The sequence below is a fragment of the Garra rufa genome, chromosome 25 (genome assembly GCF_049309525.1).
Source record: "Garra rufa chromosome 25, GarRuf1.0, whole genome shotgun sequence".
Classification (NCBI taxonomy): Eukaryota; Metazoa; Chordata; class Actinopteri; order Cypriniformes; family Cyprinidae; genus Garra; species Garra rufa.
This window is the reverse complement of record NC_133385.1, coordinates 5,211,982-5,235,111: the sequence shown is the minus strand read 5'-3', so window position 1 is coordinate 5,235,111 and position 23,130 is coordinate 5,211,982. Positions and strand designations below refer to the sequence as shown.

Below are 23,130 nucleotides of genomic sequence, written 5' to 3'. Positions count from 1 at the left end.
AAAATATTTCAAAATTGTACAGTTTTTCCTGTACTTTGGATCAAATAAATGCAGGCTTGGTGAGCAAAAGAGACTTCTTTAAAAACATTACAAATCTTACTGTTCAAAAACTTTGGGATTGCCTGAGGGAGATTAAATTTTTAATAAAATTCACTTTTGGGTTAACTATTCCTTTAAATACTAGTATTTAGTGATGATTGATGTACTGTTACTATAGAAGTTAAAATCTCGGTGCAATTGCTTTTGAACATCTAAAGATGTTTTATAACCCTTTTTTGCTGGCCTTGAAGTTCATATCTCTCAAAAGTTGATATGATGGTTTATTTTCCGAATTAGGCAAAGAGGAACCCAGATTCACAAAAACATAAGCTAATTGACATTCTTCCCTAGCCGTCTGGCCTTGATAATATCAGCCAGAAAGTGAAGTGTTTTCAAACACAGAGCAAGATGTTACATTTTGATGGACAGTTATGAAAACTAAATATGGTCTGTACAATAAAGTTATGAATTGTGCAACATTTAATTGATAGGGTAAACAGAGACAGACTGACCTAGATGAGATACAGGGCACTAAACTTGTTTAAAGACGTATAATTAACTGCTCGATGACCCTTTTGTGACCTTTTTTCGATTTCTGGCGGCTGTGAAGCAAAAAAGCTGCTGTCTTACCTTTTTTCCCTCTCCGTATATGAGTGGAAACTTCAGATCTTCCTCTTGGACTGTTTTGTAGGCCCTGCACAAAAAACACCACAACAAACATCAAACAGCAGCTGAACCAGAAGCGAAGAGACGCTCTGCAGCAGGAAGAGCACGTCTAAGACTTTACAGAGAAAGAAGAGAGTTTCAACTGGAGAAAGTAAAGTGAACATTGATTTGAAAACATGAAAAAGTTATAAAATTATCTACGAATTAAGCTGTTTTTTTGTATGAAAATTAATATTTGTATTCAGCGCAAAGGCACATTAAATTGATCAAAAGTGATGATTTATTTATACTTGCAACAAAATTATATTTCAAATGAAGTTCTTTTGATATTTCTATTCATCCAAGAATTGTGAAAAATAAAATTAATCATGATTTCCACAAACACTATGAAGCAGAACAACTGTTTTCAATCAGAAATGTTTCTTGAGCAGCAAATCAGCATATAAGAATGATTTCTGAAGAATCATCTAATGACTGGAGTAATGATGCTAAAAATTCACATTTGAGCAAAGAAATAAATTACATTTCAGAATATATTCAAACAGAAAACAGCTATTTTAAATTGTAAAATTATTTCAGATTTGTTTTTCTGATTTTACTACATTTTTGATCAAATTAATGCTGCTTTGGAGAGCCAAAGAGACTTTACATTAAAAAAAAAGAACATTACAAATCTGACCAACCCCAAAAAACATAAAAAAAAAAATGCTAAAAAACATTATTATTATTATTATTATTATTATTATTATTATTATTATTATTATTATTGTCGTTGAAAACAGTGGTTTCTTTGATTAATAGAAAGAACAACATCATTTTTCTGAAATATAAATATTTTGTAACATCATAAATCATAAATTGATCAATTTAAAGCATCCTTGCTAAATAAAAGTATTAATTTCTATAATTTACAAAAAACACTCCAAGCTATTGAGTGGTATAGTGTATGTTGCAAAAGCTTTTATTTCAGATAAATGCTGAACTTTGGATCTTACCATTCATCAAATAATCTTGAAAAAAAGGTTATTAACTGTTTTAAATATTGATAATAATAATAATAATAATAATAATAATAAAAAAACAGCAAATCAGCATATTAGAATGATTTCTGAAAGATCATGTGACACTGAAGACTGGAGTAATGATGCTGAAAATTAAGCTTTGAATACATCTTAAAATATATTGAAATAAAAACATCTACATGTTAAAATGATTTCAGATTTGGTCTGATGTTAAGCTGCTTTTGCATCCCTTTTGAAGCTTGAAAAGATTGCGTCTCCATTGACTGAATGTTTTAAATTATGCGCTGCATACTTTTCCCACGCAATTAGAGTGTAATTTGGGTTTGGAATGACACTGAAGTGATTTGTAGGTGAACTATTCCATTAATTCAGACATTCAAGCAACTAAATTTATATAATAAAATGCTGTATATGATTCCTGGATGCAGCGGCACTCCCACACCATTCAACATCAGTGTCTGACAGTGCAGCGCTGCATCTCTGATGAGGTCGTGAGCTCAATTACATCCCTGAGGATACACACTAACTCACACACACACTTCTGAGCAGGTACACACACACACACACACACACACACACACACACACACACACTAATGGAAGTTCAATCATGTCTCCTGAGGAACGGTTATAAACACTTGACTCAGATAGGATTCGTCTCACTTCTTTCGGACCAATCAGATCCTAGTGTCGCCCACAATTGTTCACTGAATACACTTGATTCTTAATACTGTGTTGTTACCGGAATGATCCACAGCTGTTTTTTTGTTTAGTGATAGTTGTTCATGAGTCCCTTGTTTGTCCTGAACAGTTAAACTGCCTGTTTTTCCTCAGAAAAATCCTCCAGGTCCCACACATTCTTTGGTTTTCCGGCATTTTTGTGTATTTGAACCCTTTCCAAACAATGACTGTATGATTTTGAGATCCATCTTTTCACACTGAGGACAACTGAGGGACTCATATGCAACTATTACAGAAGCTTCAAATGCTCACTGATGCTCCAGAAGGAAACAATGCATTAAGGAGGGAAAAAACTTTTTGAATTTGGAGATCAGGGTAAATTTAACTTATTTTGTCTTCTGGGAAACATGTAACTATCTTCTGTAGCCTCTGAAGGGCAGTACTAAATGAAAAAAAAAAATACAATATTTAGGCAAAATAAGAAAAAGGTACACATCTGCATTCTTTTCAAAAGTTTTCACCCCCCGGCTTTTATTGCATGGTTTTTCCTTCTGGAGCATCAGTCAGTGTTTGAACCTTCTGTAATAGTTGCATATGAGTCCCTCAGTTGCCCTCAGTGTAAAAAGATGGATCTCAAAATCATACAGTCATTGTTGGAAAGGATTTGTGGGACCTGAAGGATTTTTCAGAAGAACAGCAGGCAGTTTAACTGTTCAGGACAAACAAGGGACTCATGAACAACTATCACTAAACAAAAACACAGCTGTTGATGATTCAGGTAACAACACAGTATTAAAAATCACGTGTATGCAAACTTTTGAACATTTTTATAAATGTACCTTTATGTGAAATATTTTATTCAGGTCAGTACTAAATAAACAATAACATGCATTTTGTATGATCCCTCTTATTTTAGTAAAATAATTAACATTTTGCAGATTCTGAAAGGGGAACGTGAACTTTTGACCTCAACTGTACTAAGGGTTGACCGATTATCAGCGCCAAAATAAAGCATTTTTATGGTTATCGGTATCGGTTATTTTTTAAACTGATTTGGCGGTTTTATTTTTTTTAAAGCATTTCAAGAAGGTTTTTTTCTTTTTGTCAGAGCCTTTGGTATTCTTAAGTTAATTAATGTTACACAATTTAACATTCTTACAAATATCGGTTCAAAATATCGGTTATCTGTCTACTTAAGCTATAATAATGGTTATTGGCACTGGCCCTAAAAAATAACCCGGTCAGCCACTAGGTTTTACAAATATTAAAATGTACAAAAGTTTTATTGACTTGTGTACAAATATACACATAATAATTACATGAATTTTGATGAATGATATTTATATTTAATAAATAATGAAAATGAATATAATATTACAATTATTTTAATATAAAACATTTTGCTTTTGTGTCCTTTTGTCAATTCCTGTACAAATAAACTGGTCATATTTATTTGATTTTATTGAGTAATAATAGTAAACAATATTTACTTGAATAATAATTATTATATTTATTTAATATTTTATAATTATTAATTGTTGGTGACTATTTTTATGTTGTTTTCACAATAGGTTTAGCAAAGTAATTAAAAATCATGCTCCATGGAGATATTTTTCTAAATTTGCTACCATAAATATATCAAAACTTAATTTATAATTAGTAATATGCATTGGTAAGAATGTCACTTGGAAAACATTGAAGGTGATTTTCTCAATATTTAGATTTTTGCACCCTCAGATTCACAATTTTCATAGTTGTATCTCAATAGTTGTTTTTTTTTAGTATTTGTATCTCTATTTTCATAATAGTTGTATCTTGGCCAAATACTGTCCTATCCTAACAAACCATACATCAATGGAAAGCTTATTCATTCAGTCATAAGGGCAAAAAAAAAGACCTTTATAATTATTTTTAATTATTATATTAATAAAATAAAATATAGTCATTATCATGGGCGACATTAGGGGGGGGCAAGGGGGGGCAGTTGCCCCCCCTGTGGTTAGTCATGGAATCCTCGACAGCCCCGCTGCAACTGCTTTAACCAAGCTTAGGCTCGGTTGTACTTGGGAACTAGACGGTGCTATATAACCCTCAAACGAAAGCAAATCAATTGAAGATCTGGCAAACTATCCAACGTGTTTTTGCAGCGTTGAGCAATGTAGCCAATCACAGACATATCTGTTGTTTCCGAACAATTAGAAACACTTGTCAGAATTCACTCACTGCTGAAAGCGCCTGATCGGTTTTTATTAAGTGCCGTTTTGTGCGCTCGTGAATCATCTTATGAGTGTAGACGCGATGTAAATAAAATATTAATTGTGTAGTTTAGAGAGCTTTATTAATTATAACGGAATTTTGTGAGATCTCTATGAACTTTTAGTGATAATAAGGGGAGCGTGCTTTGCACTTTCCAGGCTATAATCCATTTAGAATTTGTATGAAACTTTCGTTTTTCGGCACATGCAAGCTGATATGTTTTGGGAGTGACGTTTGCATATTTACGCTGGGTTTATTCTCGAAATAACGGTGAAGCAATAGACGGGATAAAAATATATTTTCCCCTTCTCCCAAAACAACTTACTGTTTCAGCTATAAAATAGTTCAGTTTTGTATGTAATGGCAAAATGTTTATATTTAGTTTCGTTTTTTATTTAGCTAATTTAGAAAAACGCTTGGAGCATTTTTTATTCGTTAAATATATATATATTTACCGAACAGCGCCCATCGGAAGACTGATCATAGTCTGTTTGATCAGTTTGCCTTCTCAAATCATCACGACTTGCCTAAAATGAAATCTATAGATATAAAACAGTTCAAGTATAAAACAATGGTAGTTTAAACGTTACAGATAAATGTGCGCTATATGCGCATAGTTTGTGCAGAAAGTGGAAGCTAAAGCTTGCAGGACATCGAGGCACCAGCGCGATCACTTGCATTTTTTTCATTGGAAGCAATTTAAAATTATCCGTCATTTTTGCTCACAAAGTACGAGTAATACATCGAAAAAAACGTTACAGCATTTTTATAAAATAAAGAAAACAAAAAATTATGTGCTTTCTGCCGTCTGGTTCTTGAACAGGAGTGCTTAACAAAATGAAGCGAAATGCATGCCTCACAGACATAATAAATACATTTATAGAAAGCTTTAAATTATTACTTAACGAAATAAAACAAATCAAAAGCACAAACTATTTCATGTAATCCGTAAAGATGAATTTCTCTCTAAAGGCGCGTCCAAAAAGGAGATTGCGAGTCAGGATCTTTGCGACACTGACTCAGAATACACAAATTAATTAATAAATAATTCATTTATGTCCTTACTCTTTCCTCAACACATTCATTGTTATTTATTTTTGCCGGTGCTTGGGGCGAGTTTTAGCCTATTGTGTGCGCTTGAACACGGATTCAGCTGCGCTAAAGCACACTAAACTGTGTCTGAGTCGGTCTCAAAAGTGAAAGCGAAAGTGAAGTTTCGTGTTGTTTCCAGCAGCGCGGCATTTTTTTTCTTCACCATAATTGATGGATGTCTAAATTATGAAAATAAGGAGAAGCCTAAAACAGGCCCGATGCCGGCCCGGGTCTGAACTATGACGTGAAAATTGGCCCGAAGTCGTAGCCCTGGGGTGTAAAAAAAAGTCAGGGCCCATCGGCCCGGGCTGAAGTGCAGCGCTTTAATTGACTGCTTTGATGTGCTGCAATACCGTAGGGCACTGTTTTAATGCTTACATCTGATTTTTTTTTTCTTGCCCCCCCTGACTCAAGAGTCAAATGTCGCCCATGGTCATTATTTTAATATATTTCACTAATATGTGACCCTGGACCACAAAACCAGTCATAAGGTTAAATTTGACAAAACTGAGATTTATACATCATATGAAAGCTCAATAAATAAGCTTTCTATTGATGTATGGTTTGTTAGGATAGGACAATATTTGGCCGAGATACATCTATTTGAAATCTGGAATCTGAGGATGCAAAAAAATCAAAAAGACTGAGAAAATCACCTTTAAAGTTGTACAAATTAGGTTCTTAATGCATATTACATTTTGATATGTTTACAGTAGGAATTTTACAAAAAATCTTCATGGAACATGAACTTTACTTAATTTCTTAATGATTTTTGGCATAAAAGAAAAATAAATTTTGACCCATGCAATGTATTTTTGGCTATTGCTACAAATATACCCCAGCGACTTAAGACTGGTTTTGTGGTCCAGGGTCACATATTTTATTTTATTAATTAAGGATATTAAATATTTTTAGGTAATTAATAATTGCTAGATTAAAATACTAATTAATATTTATTAACCTGTAATTGAAGGTAATATTTTATTTTATTTTTATTATATTAATATAGTATTTATATATTTTAATTATTGAATTTTATTTGATTAATCATTATTTCTCGTCTATTATTGTGGTATCATAATAAAAGTAAATAAAAATAAAACGAACTATGATAGCTCACTTTTACAAGTCAGTCAAGAAGTTTCTTCCTAAGTGTCCGGTTCGTGAACAGAATAACATTAACTGATGCTGATAGTCAAACGTCTGAACTCACCATCCGTTCATGGTGAAGTCTCGGTACAGCATTCTCTTCCCCACCTCTTTCTTTGTGACCCTTCTGGGAAACTCCAAGTTCGTGAAGTCATTTCCAAGCAGCGACGGCTGGAGGTGAGCCTGAGAGATAGAAAAATCAGTATAAATCCACAAACATGCTCCATAATCAGGGATTTTGACCTTTAAAGAATGCAATCAAACTAGGCCAGCTGCTGAACATAACAGAACTGAATACAGATTTCTCACCAGGAACTGAAGTCTCTGGCGCTCGGATTCAGGAGTGAAGGAGTTAGACATTGGAATGATCTCTCCTCCATGGACAATCAGAGCCCTGAAACACACAAAAAAAGTGCAGGAGAAGAGCTTAGAGAATCCTCAAGAATTCAACAGAATATATTGAAATTAAAGCTGCAAGCAGCGATGAACGGGCCCTCGCATCCGGTCTCACCGCCAACCAGTGGCTTTAGGAACACAGCCAATGGTGGGCAGTATGCTTTTAATACAGTAAAAATAGGAGAAATATGTCAAAGTCACTTAAATGTGCCAAATTTCCTGCTGCCAGCTAGTGGCGCTATGCCTATAACTGATTATTGACATGTAGATGTGTTCAGGCCAGCACTTTCATCAAACATATGAAGTTTGTATGTCCATTGCAAAACATCAAACTTTGTCAGGCCACCAAGGACACGCCCTTTGATGAAAACTGAAGATATTCACAATTAAACATCTAAGGCCTCTAGATCAGACAGACCAAATATAATGTTGATATCATTAAATTTCTAGGAGGAGTTTGGTACAAGTCATTTCCTGATGCCAACAGGTGGCGCTGTGATTATAGAATATTGGCCTTCAGATTGGTTCAGGCCAGGACTCTTATCGAACATGTTAATTTTCATTTTATGGCTGAGTTATAACAAGTTTTATATCCATGGCGAGACCTCGAAATTTGTCAGGCTGCCACAGACACGCCCTTCAACGAAAACTCAAGATCTTCGCAATTTAACATCACTAAAGCCTTTTTATTAGACTGACCGATTTTGGTGTTGATCTGATTAAATCTCTTGGAGAAGTTTGTTGCAGAGTTTGGACGTTGGGGACAGATCGGACATTGTATGCCTGAGTTATAGCAACTTCCTTTTTCATGGCGAAACATCGAAATTTGCAAGGCCGCCATGGACACGCCCTCTGATGAAAACTCTAGATCTTCACAATTTAACGTCACAAAGGGCTTTAGACTAGACTCAGCAAATTTGACGTTGATCCGAATAAATGTGTAAGCGGAGTTCGTTCAAGTACAACGCCTGAAAATGGCAAAAGTGACACAAATTTTGTTGAGAATATTAATATTAACCGACTTCCTGTTGGGTTCTGGATTTTGCTCCAAGAGGCTTTTTTGTGTTACATGTGTGTACCGATTTCCGTGCATGTACGTGAATCACAGCTGAAAGCGCACACCGCTGAATGTCTAAAGGTGGCGCTGTCGAGCCATTTTGCCACACCCACTTCTGAAACCCAGACGTAAATTTTCGCCAGGTTTGATGTGTGAGCAAAGTTGTAATTTACTCCTGTGATCAAAGTTGAATTTTCAGCATCATTACTCCAGTGAGTCTTCAGTGTCACATGATCCTTCAAAAATCACTCTAATATGCTGATTTGCTGCTCAAGAAACATTTCTTATCATCAATGTTGAAAACAGTTGTGCTGCTTCATAATTTGGCAAAAATCATGACACATTTTATTTTTTTTAAGATTCTTTGATGAATAGAAAGCTCAAAATAACAGCATTTATTTAAAACAGAAATCTTTTGTAGCATTAAAAATGCATGTACTCTCACTTTTGAACAGTTAAAACCATATTTGCATATTAATAGTATTAGTTTCTTTAAAAAAACATTACTAACCTCAACCGTTGAATGGTAGCGTATGTATTATTGAAATTATTAGTAATATATGTCATTACTCTACAGAGATTCTACAGATTTTATGAAGACCTTCAACTTTTGAAGACTTTTGAAGAATTTTAATATGTAAATTTATTTCATTAGTAATGCTTCAAAACACATTTGACAACACAATTTCCAACGTTCACTAATTTTATTTAAAAAAATAGTCTTAAGAATTGAATATCTCTGCTTGCAAACACTAGAATATAGTGAAAAAATGAAAAAAAAATAAAAAATAAAAAAATAAAAAGAGTACAAATGTCTAAAGAATTTTAAAATCAAGATACATTAACTTAAGTTTACTAAAGATAAGTCTTGTTTTCAAAAAGTTGTGATTGAAATTTACAGGAACAGGAATTCCAGTGAGATCAGAAAAAACAACTTAATTGAAAGAGAAATCAAGTTTTCATACCCAAGTGACAGTTTCAAGCATAAACTCACTTAATACTGTTCAAATTCTCCGAAAGTGAGACTTAATGTTCAATTTGCATCTGTAAATCTATTTTAATTTAAGGATGTTTAGATATTTGTAAGGAAAACAAACTACTGAGGAAGGATCATACAAAATGCATACAATTTTTTTTAATTTAGTACTGACCTGAATAGATATCTCACATAAAAGACATTTGCATATAGTCCACAAGAGAAAATAATAGTTGAATTTATAAAAATAAAAAAAGACCCCGTTCAAAAGTTTACATCCCCTTGATTCTTAATACTGTGTTGTTACCTCAATGATTTTTTTTTTTAGTTTAGTGATAGTTTTTCATGAGTCCCTTGTTCTGAACACTTAAACTGCCTGCTGTTCTTCAGGAAAATCCTTCAGGTCCCAGTTTTTTTGGTTTTCCAGCATTTTTGTGCATTTGAACCCTTTCCAATAATGACTGTGTGATTTTGAGATCCATCTTTTCACACTGAGGACAACTGAGGGACTCATATGCAACTATTACAGAAGGTTCAAAAGCTCACTGAGGATTCAAAAGGGAAAACGATGCATTAAGAGCCGGGGGTGAAAACTTTTGAACAGAATGAAGATGTGTAGGCTACATTTTCTTATTTTGCCTAAATATCATGTTTTTTTTTTTTCATTTATTACTGCCCTTCAGAAGCTACATAAGATATTTACATGTTTCCCAGAAGACAAAATAAGGTAAATTTACCCTGATCTTTAAATTTCAAAGGTTTTCACCCCCTTAATCCACTTAATGCATGGTTTTTCCTTCTGGAGCATCAGTGATAAGTTTGAACCTTCTGTAATAGTTGCATTTGAGTCCCTCAGTTGTCCTCAGTGTTAAAAGATGGATCTCAAACTCATACAGTCATCATTGGAAAGGGTTCAAACACACAAAAATGCTGGAAAACCAAAGAATTTGTGGGACCTGAAGGACTTTTCTGAAGAACAGCAGTCAGTTTAACTGTTCAACTATCACTAAACAAAAAAAAAAAACACAGCTGTGGATCATTCAGGTAACAACACAGTATTAAGCATCAAGTTTATGTAAACTTTTGATTTATTTTTAATGCCATGCTATTATTATTTCAAGACTTTTTGCTTTGATTTAAGAACTTTTTAGGCTTTAATTTGTGGAAGGGCAAATTAAAACTTTTCAAAAGCTCTTTTAAATGAGAATAAATGAAGTACGTTTAACAATAATGACGATGTAGTCTCACCTGCTGTCACCGGCATTGGCCACGTACAATTTTCCCAGCAAATACATCACCACCAGAGCCGTACAACCTCCAGATATAGAGTAAACCGACCTCTCTCGAGCGATATGAGTGTCCTGAGTTCACACAAACACATGAAGAACACAATCAAGGTCAGTAAACCCACATGAGACTGTATTCAACTGCATTCAAGTTAACACACATATAAAACCACTGCTTTAAGAACACTTTTATGCTCACCAAACAATTCTTTGATTAAAAATGCAGTAAAATCTGTAAAATTGTGAGATATTATTACAATTTAAAATAACTCCGTTCTATCTGGATATATACTAAAATGTAATTTACTCCAGTGACGCAAAGCTGAATTTTAAACTTAAGGTGAGACACTGCAGGAGAATGGGGTAAAAAAATTAACTAATAGTTATCATCTTACCTAAACAGTTGATTAAATACATTGATAACCGCTAACATTTTTTGTATTTCTAAAATGTTTAATATGTTAGGTTTTCATATGCAAATGAGGCATTACTTAATGAAATGTGTGGCAATTTGCATACATTTCTAGTACAAAAATCTAAAGACTGAATGAAGTCAGTTTCAAAATTCTTGTTTTTATTTATTTTTTTGACATATGTGACCCTGGACCACAAAACCAGTCATAAGGTTAAATTTTACAAAACTGAGATATATACATCATATGAAAGCTCAATAAATAAGCTTTCTATTGATGTATGGTTTGTTGGGATAGGACAATATTTGGCCGAGATACATCTATTTGAAAATCTGAAATCTAAGGGTGCAAAAAATCAAAATACTGAGAAAATCACCTTTAAAGTTGTCCAAGTTAAGTTCTTAGCAATGCATATTACTAATCAAAAATTACATTTTGATATATTTACAGTAGGAATTTTACAAAAAATCTTCATGGAACATGATCTTTACTTAATTTCCTAATGATTTTTGACATTAATTGACAATAATTTTGACCCATACAATGTATTTTTGGCTATTGCTACAAATATACCCCAGCGACTTAAGACTGGTTTTGTGGTCCAGGGTCACATATTAGAGTCAAAAGTTTTCACAGAAAGAATTTTGGGTATCTCATTTTGTCACTCCATAATTAAGAAAATACTTAGAACAGGCAGAAAATGATTTTTTACCATTTTTTGTGGAATAAAATGTATATAAATCAAGCTCATTAGGCTACATATGGACAAATCCCTCTGTAAAAACCTCCAGGATATAGACAGGAATACAAATGTAAAGTTTGGTGTGTGTATAAGTGCTACTGAATTGGAGGTTTATCGCTTCGTGTAGGAGAAAAAAACTCATTTTGAGAAAACTGCCTTAGTAATTGAAATCTATTAACACTAATAGATAAAGTGCTATAAAAGAAACACTTAACAGTGTTTCTTGGATGTTTTCTTTCTACTAGTCTGAAAAAAACACTTTATGAAAAACCAAGTGCATGAAAACAGTGTTTTTGCCTGCAGTGTCTCCCCTTAAAAAGCAATCGTTTATAATATCAAAGCATCTAGTCGCCATCTAGTGGGGATGTGAGTTCACTACAGCAACTGATCTAAAGACTAACCATCTCCTTAAAGGCGTTCTCTATGGCTCCCACCACCAGACTCTCCTGTTTGATCTTCTTCTCCATGAAGAAGCGCGGAGCCATTGTATTGGGGGACCCCGGGGCCCCTGCGGCCCCTCTGAGCGAAGCCGCCCGGGACAGGCCTCGCTGGGAGCAGCCAGCGGACGGGTGCAGGTGGTGGACTGGGTTCTCCTCGCCCAGACAGGTGGGTGGCTGAAGGGCTGGGTTCTGCAGGATCTCCAGCACCTCCTGGAGCTGTTCCTCGATGTGGAGGTGGAGGAACTTGGCTGCGAAAACCGCGGCTCCGGAACCGCCGTGACCGTCAAACAGAGCCCAGTAGTGGAAGTGCAGTTCCTTCACCTCCTACACGAACAGATTCACAGAAGTATTAGTGTGGCAGAGAAAAATATGTTTTGAAACACAGCTAAATTAAATTCCCTTGTGAAAAACAAGTGCACTTAATGTGCATTAAAAAAATTACACATAAAAACATTCTAAATATAATATGTGACCCTGGACCACAAAACCAGTCATAAGGTTAAATTTGACAAAACTGAGATTTATACATCATATGAAAGCTCAATAAATAAGCTTTCTATTGATGTATGGTTTGTTAGGATAGGACAATATTTGACTGAGATACATCTATGTGAAATCAGAAATCTGAGGATGCAAAAAAATCAAAAAGACTGAGAAAATCACCTTTAAAGTTGTACAAATTAGGTTCTTAACAATGCATATTACAAATCAAAAATTGCATTTTGATATGTTTACAGTAGGAATTTGACAAAAAATCTTCATGGAACATGAACTTTACTTAATTTCTTAAAGATTTTTGGCATAAAAGAAAAATCAAAAATTTTGACCCATGCAATGTATTTTTGGCTATTGCTACAAATATACCCCAGCGACTTAAGACTGGTTTTGTGGTCCAGGGTCACATATACACTTAAACTAGAATACATTTTCACTCAGTAAAATTAATGCTTTATTGCATGCTAATTTTACTAAGCACTATTGTTTTAAAGTATGTTATTTGCATAAGTTCTCTTTTTAGAAGTGTTCTGAAAGTGTTCCTGTTTTTGTATGATTTCATCATAATTGTGCAATACAAAAAAAAAAAATACAAAACCTTTCACTGTAATGAAAAGTTTTCTTTCTGTTGACATTTCTTGATGCTTTTAAAATCAAATCCTGCCTCAGGAAAGGTTAGCACTCAGAAAAGGTTATACTACATCTTTGCAAATGGCATATCATGCTTTTTTTTTTTTTGCTGGTACTACAAACATTTTGAGCGATTTTTCTTTTGTGCAGACTATAAAGACTATAGGCAGACCAAATTAGATTTATGCACTGTGTGAACAAAACCGAAGCAGCTTGGAATTGAAAAAGCGAGACTGTAAAATAAAAACATCAGATTTACATTTATACGTAACATTTGGCAGATGCTTTTATCCAAAGTGATTTACTCTGCATTCCAGGTTGCTTATCAGTTTGTAGCTAGTTCATGTTTTCCTTGTGAATCGAACTAGTATGAATGATAAAGGCGATCGATTTTACAATCAAGGCACTGTAAATCAAATCCTAAAAAGTGATTGTAGTTCTACACAAGACATGAGATTAAACATTGTGAATAGTATAATGTTACAAAAGATTTCTATTTTGAACAAATACTGCTCTTTTTAATTTTTAATTTCTTAAATCCTGAAAAAAAGTTACCAATTCCCAAAAATAAATAAATAAATAAATACATATTGTAATTTATCATGTTGTAATCATTGTGATCATTATGTTGTAACAGGAAAATTTTTTATTTTAAAATGTAATAAAATATAGAATGTTGCATTAAATTGCATTAATATTTCACAACTATTTCCTGTATTTTTTATATTTTATAGTCATATTGAACTGAAATCAAAACAGTGGGTGGGAATGTGGCCTATGAAAACTAAAGTGAAAAGAGATTAAAAATATATGTTCACTTTATGTTTACTGAAAGAGGTTTAAGTTCTAGAGATTGGTTCTTGTAATTTTTCATATTTTCCCCGAATTGGTCAAGGGTTTATGCTTAAAAAGTCTGCGTAATATGTTTTATTTCAGCTTTTTAATTATTATTTAAATTTTTTTTTAAATCACCCCATTCACTCTAAAATGATCCATTCTTTTCATATGTGACCCTGGACCACAAAACCAGCCATCATTTATTTATACATCTACAATTTATACATCTATAAATGGATATACATGGCTTTCCATTGATGTATTATTTGCTATAACTATTTAAAAATCTGGAATCTGAGGGTGCAAAAAAAAATCTAAATATTGAGAAAAATTGCCTTTAAAGTTGTCCAAATGAAGTTCTTCGCAATGCATATTACTAATCAAATTTTGATATATTTACTGTATAAAATGTATTCAAGAGACATGATTTTAGGCATAAAAGATGAAAAAAAAAAAGATAATTTTGACCCATACAATGTATTTTTGGCTATTGCTGCAAACAAACCCATGCAAATTAAGACTGGCTTTGTGGTCCAGGGTCACATATTTCTTGACTTAGTCATAGTGGACAATTCTGTAAACGCATTTAAAAGAGTCACTGTGCTCTCGATGGTCTCCAAAATGTCTGTGCTGGGCAGCGAGGAGCGTCTCCTGGTGGGCGTGTAGCTGGGACTGGACGGGTCTGCGGGTCTTTTCCTGAGCTCTACCACCTCACAGCACGCCTGGTCCTCATTTAGGGCGCTTTTACCTGCATTGATCACCCTGTAGAAACACAGAAGATCAGCACAGCTGCAGTTTCCTCATAAACAGTCTCTACAGGAAGTCAACTTTAACCCAAAGAGACTAAACGGCTGTGATGGAATAGTTTAAACCAACTTAAACCTACAACCTCTTGGTCTTCTTCAAACTTCTAAACGCTTCTGGATGATGCACGACTGCCATCATCTCCTCAGATGAGTCACAGCGTGAGTCTAAAGAGCACCAGACAGCATGACGCTCGTTCACGAGCATCTGATAATTGCCCTCGCCGCAAAAGGGTTTCCACGGAAACCCATTCCTGCATCCTCGTTTGCTAATGAGGATCTAATGGGGTTCATATGGTCCACGGCTTTGTCCTGAGAGGAGACTCATGTCATACTGACGGGACATTTGTGATGTCTTGCTTGTGCTGCTGGAAACGCTGCTTTTTATGTAGAAAATGGATTCAAAGAACAACATTTCTCACAACCAGATTTCAGGGGCAGGTTCAGGGTTAAAACACATCAACTTATTTCTCTCTTTTTTGTCAAGACTGCAGGTAAATGTTCAGCACACCACAGACAGATTGACAGAACGACAGACAGAACAACAGAACGAAAGATAGAACAATAAATAGATAAAATGATAGAACAGTAGAACAATAGACAGATAGATAGAATGACAGAAAATAGATACATTTTCAATAAAATTACAGAATGACAAATAGAACAATAGATAGAATACAGATAGATAGAACAATGGATAGATAGATGATAGAGGATAGATGGATAGAATTACAGAATGACAAATAGAACAATAGATAGAATGATAGAACAATAGAATTATAGGCAGATAAAATGACAGACAGACAGACAGATAGATAGAACGAAAGACAGAACGAAAAGTAGAACAATCGATAGAACGATAGATAGAATGAAAGACAGAACGATAGACAGAACTAAAAGTAGAACAATCAATAGAACAATAGATAGAACAATAAAACGATAGAACGATAAATAGAACGATAGGATAGAATGATAGATACAATGAAAAATAGAACAATAGATAGAACGAAAGATAGAACAATAAATAGAGTAGAATAGAATGATAGACAGAACGATAGAACAATAGATAGAATGATAAAACGATAGAAGGATAGAACCACAGAACGATAGATAAAACGAAAAATAGAACAATAGAGCGATAGAACAATAAAACGATAGATAGAACGATAAAATGATGGATAGAATGATGGATAGATAGATGGAGGATAGATGGATAGAATTACAGAATGACAAATAGAACAATAGATAGAATGATAGAACAATAGAATTATAGGTAGATAAAATTACAGAATGACATAGAATGATAGATAGAACGACAGATAGATAGAACGATAGATAGAAAGACAGAATGATGACAGAACGAAAAGTAGAACAATCGATAAAACCATAGATAGTACGATAGATAGATAGAATGAAAGACAGAACGATAGACAGAACTAAAAGCAGAACAATCAATAGAACGATAGATAGAACGATAGAACAAAAGAGTGATAGATAGAATGATAGATAGAACAATAGATGGAATGATAGAATGAACAATAGAAGGATAGGATAAGTAGAACGATAGATAGAACGAGAGGGATAGATAGAATGATAGAACAATAGATAGAATAACAGAACAATAGGATAGAACGATAGAATGAAAAATAGAACAATAAAACGATAGAACGATAGAATGAGAACGATAGATAAAATGATAGAACAATAGAATAGATAGAATGATAGAACAAACGATAGGATAAATAGAATAACAGAAGGATAGAAGGATAGATAGAACGAAAGCGATAGATAGAATGATAGCCCAATAGATAGAATGATAAAACGATAGATAGAACGATATAATGATAAATAGAACGATACATAGAACACGAGCGATAGATAGAATGATAGAACGATAAAACGATAAATAGAACAATAGAAGGATAGAACGATAGATAGAACAAGAGCGATTGATAGAATGATAGATAGAACGATTGAACAACAGAACAATAGATAGAATGATAGAACGATAAAACAATATAACGATAAAATGATAAATAGAACGATAGGATACAACGATAGAACAAGAGCGATAGATAGAATGATAAAACGATAGAACGATAGATAGAATGAGAGCGATAGATAGAACGATAGAACAATAGATAGAATGATAAAACAATAGAACGATAGAAGGATAGAAGGAAAAATAGAACAATAGAGCAATAGAACGATAGATAGAACGATAGAATGATAAATAGAACGATAGAAGGACACAACGATACATAGAACAAGAGCGATAGATAGAATGATAGATAGAACGAGAGTGATAGATATAATGATAGACAGAACGATAGAACAATAGATAGAAAGAACGATAAAACAATAGAACAAGAGCGATGGAATGATAGAACAATAGAACGATAGATAGAACGATAAAACAATAGAACGATAGATAGAACGATAAAACAATAGAACAATAAATAGAACGATAGAAGGACACAACGATACATAGAACAAGAGCGATAGATAGAATGATAGATAGAATGAGAGCGATAGATATAATGATAGACAGAACGATAGAACAATAGATAGAAAGAACGATAAAACAATAGAACAAGAGCGATGGAATGATAGAACAATAGATAGAATGATAGAATGATAGAACGATAAAACAATAGAACGATAGAATGATAAATAGAACGATCGAAGGATGGAACGATAGATAGAAAAAGTGTGATAGATAGAATTATAGATAGAACGATAAAACGACAGAATGATAAATAGAAAGATAGAAGGATGGAACGATAGAACAAGAGCGATAGATAGAATGATAGATAGAACGAGAGTGATAGATGTAATGATAGACAGAACGATAGAACAATAGATAGAAAGAACGATAGAACAAGAGCGATGGAATGATAGAACAATAGATAGAACAATAGAACGATAGATAGAACGATAAAACAATAGAACGATAGATAGAACGATAAAACAATAGAACGATAGAATGATAAATAGAACGATAGAAGGACACAACGATACATAGAACAAGAGCGATAGATAGAATGATAGATAGAATGAGAGCGATAGATATAATGATAGACAGAACGATAGAACAATAGATAGAAAGAACGATAAAACAATAGAACAAGAGCGATGGAATGATAGAACAATAGATAGAATGATAGAATGATAAATGATAGAATAAATAGGATGGAACGATAGATAGAACAAGAGCGATAGAATGATAGAACAATAGATAGAACAATAGAATGATAGAACGATAAAACAATAGAACAAGAGCGATGGAATGAAAGAATAGATAGAACAATAGAACGATAGATAGAACGATAAAACAATAGAACGATAGAAGGATAGAACGAAAAATAGAACAATAGAGCAATAGAACGATAGATAGAACGATAGAATGATAAATAGAACGATAGAAGGACACAACGATACATAGAACAAGAGCGATAGATAGAATGATAGATAGAACGAGAGTGATAGATATAATGATAGACAGAACGATAGAACAATAGATAGAAAGAACGATAAAACAATAGAACAAGAGCGATGGAATGATAGAACAATAGATAGAACAATAGAATGATAGAACGATAAAACAATAGAACGATAGAATGATAAATAGAACGATCGAAGGATGGAACGATAGATAGAAAAAGTGTGATAGATAGAATTATAGATAGAACGATAAAACGACAGAATGATAAATAGAAAGATAGAAGGATGGAACGATAGAACAAGAGCGATAGAATGATAGAACGATAAAATGATAAAATGATAGAACGACAGAACGATAGATAGAAGGATAAAACGATAGAACAAGAGTGATAGATAGAATGATTGAACGATAAAACAACAGAATGATAAATAGAACGATAGAAGGATGGTACGATAGATAGAACAAGAGCGATAGATGGAACGATAGACAGCATAAGCTCTGACCACAGTAGATGTCAGAGGTCAGAGTCTGTGTTTGTGGCTAATACTCCACTGCTCCAGTTGAACATTAAACAGCAGATCAGTGAACAGGAGCACATTGAGCTGCAGGAGCTGGAGGACATGAAGAACCACTCAAGCACTCAATGATCCAGTCCTGAGCTCTTATGATCATGTGAGCAGACATCCGAGAGCTGCTTCCCTGTCAATCTCACTTCTCTACACCAACACCGGGAAGGGAAGTGAGCGAATTACACTTCAACATCCTCATATTAGAGAATTAAAGGTGAACTGAACCTTATATTTGATATTTGAGATTGGAGCATATTAAGACTGTACTGGACAGATTTATATTCAAAAGGAGATGAAAACTTAAATGACTAAAACAAAGTAGCCTGTTAAACATATTTTGGTCATTTAAATTATTAAAAGCTAAAATAAAATCTAAACATTAGATGAAACACTTAAAACAACAACTAAAAATTAGAAATATTGTCTTGCCAGCTAACAGAAATAGTTTATGTAGAAAACCTAAAATTAAATTGAATGATATTAAAATTATTTTTTTAATAAATTAAAACTAAAATGACTAAAACAAATAATATAGATTATTGAAATATTTTTTTGGTAATTTAAATTATTAAAAGCATAAATAAAATCTAAACATTAGATGAAAAAAAAATAAAAAATCTTGTCTTTGCAGCTAATGCAAATAGTTTACGTAGACAACCTAAAATTAAATTAAATTAAATTAAAATAAATTACATTTTTAATAAATTAAAATTAAAATAACTAGAACAAATATATATATATATATATATAATTCAAAATATTTTTCAGTAATTTAAATAATTAAACGCTGAAATAAAATATAAACATTAGCTGAAACATTAAAAAAAATAGATTAGGTAGGAAATTAAAATTAAATTAAAATTAATTTGAAATAAATGAAAACTAAAATGACTAAAACAATTAAACATTGTTACAACTATTACAAATATGTTTTGGTCATTTTAATTATTAAAAGCTGATAAAAAAATATAAACATTAGATTAAATTAAAAATGAGAAATATTGCCTTGGCAACTAACTGAATTAGTTTAGGTAGAAAACTAAAATTAAATCAAATCAATGATTTTTTTTAATAAATTAAAAATGACAAACAATTAAATAATGTTTCAGTCATTTAAATTATTAAAAGCTGAAATAAAATATAAACATTAGATGAAACACTAAAAAAAATTAAATACTTTAGGTAGAACACTAAAATCAATTTTTAAAATAAAATATATTTTTTTAAATTAAAACTGACAAACAATTAGCCTAGTCTATTAAAATATTTTTGGTCATTTAAATTATTTAAAAGCTGAAATAAAATATAAACATTAGATGAAACATTTAAAAAAAATTGAAATCTTGTCTTGACAGCTGACAGAAATTAAAATTAAATTAATTCTTTTTAAATTAAATTAAAATTAATTTTTAATAAATTAAAACTAAAATAAACAGTAGATGAAACACTTCAAAAAGAAATAGATTAGGTAGGAAATTAAATAAAAATTTTTAAATAAAGAACTAAAATGACTAAAACGATTAAACGAGAGTATTACAAATAATGTTTGGTAATTTTAATTATTATAAGCTGATAAGAAATATAAACATTAGATGAAACACTTAACTAAAAATTAAAAATATTGCCTTGGCAACTAACTGAAATAGTTTAGGTAGAAAGATAAAAATTAAATCAAATTAAAATTATTTTTAATAAATTAAAACTAAAATGACTAAAACAATTAAACTAGCCTATAAAAATGTTTTTGGTCATTTAAATTATTAAAAGCTGAAATAAAATATAAACATTAGTTGAAACACTTAAAATAGTTTAGGTAGAAAACTAAAATTAAATAAAATTAAAATGATTTAATAAATTAAAAATGACTTAATTAAACTAATCTATTAAAAATTATTTTTTGGTCATTTCAATTATTAAACGCTGAAGTAAAATAAACATTAGATGAAACACTTAAATAAAAAATAAATTAGGCCAAAAATTTAAATTAAATTAAAATTAATTTTAAATAAACAAAAACTAAAATTATAAAACATTAAATTAAATTAAAAATATTGCCTTGGCAACTAACTGAAATAGTTTAGGTAGAAAACTAAAATTAAATAAAATTAAATGATTTAATAAATTAAAAATGACAAACAATTAAACAGAATTTTTAGGTCACTTAAATTATTAAAAACTGAAATGAAATATAAACATTAGATGAAACTTAAAAAGAGAAATAGATTAGGTAGAAAATAAAAATAAAATTAACATTTTTAATAAAAATACTAAAATTACTAAAAAAGATTAAGCAAGCTTTTTACAATTTTTTTGGGGTAATTTTAATTATTAAAAGCTGAAATAAAATATAAACATTAGATGAAAAACTTAAAAAGAACTAAAAATGAAAAATATTGCTTTGGCAACTAACTGAAATAGTTTAGGTAGAAAACTAATATTAAGTAATATATTAAACAAATTAAAACTAAAATGACTAAAACAATTAAACTAGCCTATTAAAAAAATTATATTAAAACTTAAATGGCAAACAGTTAAACTAGCATATTAAAATATTTTTTGGTCGTTTAAATTATTACAAGCTAAAATAAAACAAACAGATGAAACACTAAAAAATTAAAATAGTTTAGATAGAAAACTAAAATTAAATTGAAAATAAAATATATATTTTTAACAAATTAAATCTAAAATGACTAAAACAATTGAACTAGTATTTTTTGGTAATTTTAATTATTAAAAGCTGAAATAAAATATAAACAATAGACGAAACACAGAAAACTTAAATGGTTTAAATAGAAAATTAAAATTTAATTTGAATTTGAATTAAAATACATATTAAACAAATTAAAACTAAAATGACTAAAACTGACATAAAAATAAATTAAAGTTAATGAACAAATGACAAAGGCATCTGACAACATTACTAAAACGCCAACTAAAATTAAAATGTAAATGAAAAAACATGAAAGCAAATACAAAATATGAATAGACATCACAATAAAGAGGCTCATTATCCTCTATCCTAGTACAAGAGTTTGGAAATGATTAAAAACAGCATCCAAATATCACAGATCACACACACACACACACACACACACACACACACACACACACACACACACACACACACACACGCACACACACACACACACACACACACACACACACACGACAAGAATTGTGAAGCCAAACATATGACAAACGCATAAAGCTAGAGCTGAAATGTGATTTCCCAATGCAGAGCCTGCTGTAGGTCTCCAACTAGCTAGCTTAACATGAATTAGGTTATGATATAATGCGCAAAACGCGCGCATGCGCCCTGCTAACCCTGCATGGAAATGAAAGCATGGATGTGTGTCATGGATCTTTCATTTTCTGTTCCTCATGCGATGATCATGAGGAACGAAAACATTCCACAGCAGCATCTGCGTGCTGAAATCTGCGCGCGTTCAGGGGCGCGCCGCTACTCACTCCGCGTATCCGGTGGCCCAGGGCAGCTTCATCTCCTTGAGGATGAGGATGGGTCTGGAGATGTGATCCGCCGAGCACTCCACCTCGTCCGGTGATAGCCCGAGGAAATCCGGCCTGCTGTACGGGAACCGGAGCGGCAGATCGGGATGGTTCTCTTGCGCGCTGGAGCCCGAAGCCATGATGCCGCCGATGATGTTGGAGACCGCGGACCGCACGCGTGTCATCATCATGTTGATAAGGAGGAGGGTGGTGATGATGATGATGATGATGATGATGATGGTGATGAAGGTGGTTGGCGTGCGTGTGGTCACGGGTTGCGCGGGGACGCGCACTGACCGCCGGTGCTCAAACGTAACGCAGCCGGAGTGCACCTTCAGCGCGGCGGAACTGGAATGTCATCACGTGATAGTCCTGCCGCGGGTCATTGGGTCACTTCGGTGACTTTGAACCTCATTCTGTTCACATTTATTTCACTTCCTTATTATGTGTGTAAAAACACAACTTTCACTGTGCCATACCATGGAAAATCTCAGTGACACAAATTAATATTTTAATCAATGAAAACTTAACTAGTCTATTAAAAATATTTTTTGGTCATTTTAATTATTAAAAGCTGTTCAGGTAATAGTTTAAGTAAACAATTAAATTAAATTGAGCTTAAATTAAATA

At 32.5% G+C, this 23,130-nt stretch overlaps 1 protein-coding gene across 1 annotated transcript in view; it reads right to left on the bottom strand.

Moving 5' to 3' along the window:
• ppm1h (protein phosphatase, Mg2+/Mn2+ dependent, 1H) overlaps nt 1–22,832 on the bottom strand; it is a 38,864-nt gene extending 16,032 nt beyond the window's left edge. The window contains exons 1-7 of the mRNA XM_073832183.1: nt 22,462–22,832; nt 14,776–14,938; nt 12,176–12,538; nt 10,582–10,694; nt 7,214–7,298; nt 6,969–7,087; nt 670–733 (exon numbers count right to left, since the gene is read on the bottom strand). Coding sequence (XP_073688284.1) covers nt 670–733; nt 6,969–7,087; nt 7,214–7,298; nt 10,582–10,694; nt 12,176–12,538; nt 14,776–14,938; nt 22,462–22,691 — 1,137 coding nt within the window. The 5' untranslated portion in view covers nt 22,692–22,832. The remainder of the gene's footprint in view (nt 1–669; nt 734–6,968; nt 7,088–7,213; nt 7,299–10,581; nt 10,695–12,175; nt 12,539–14,775; nt 14,939–22,461) is intronic.
• Between the last annotated feature and the right edge of the window lie 298 nt (nt 22,833–23,130).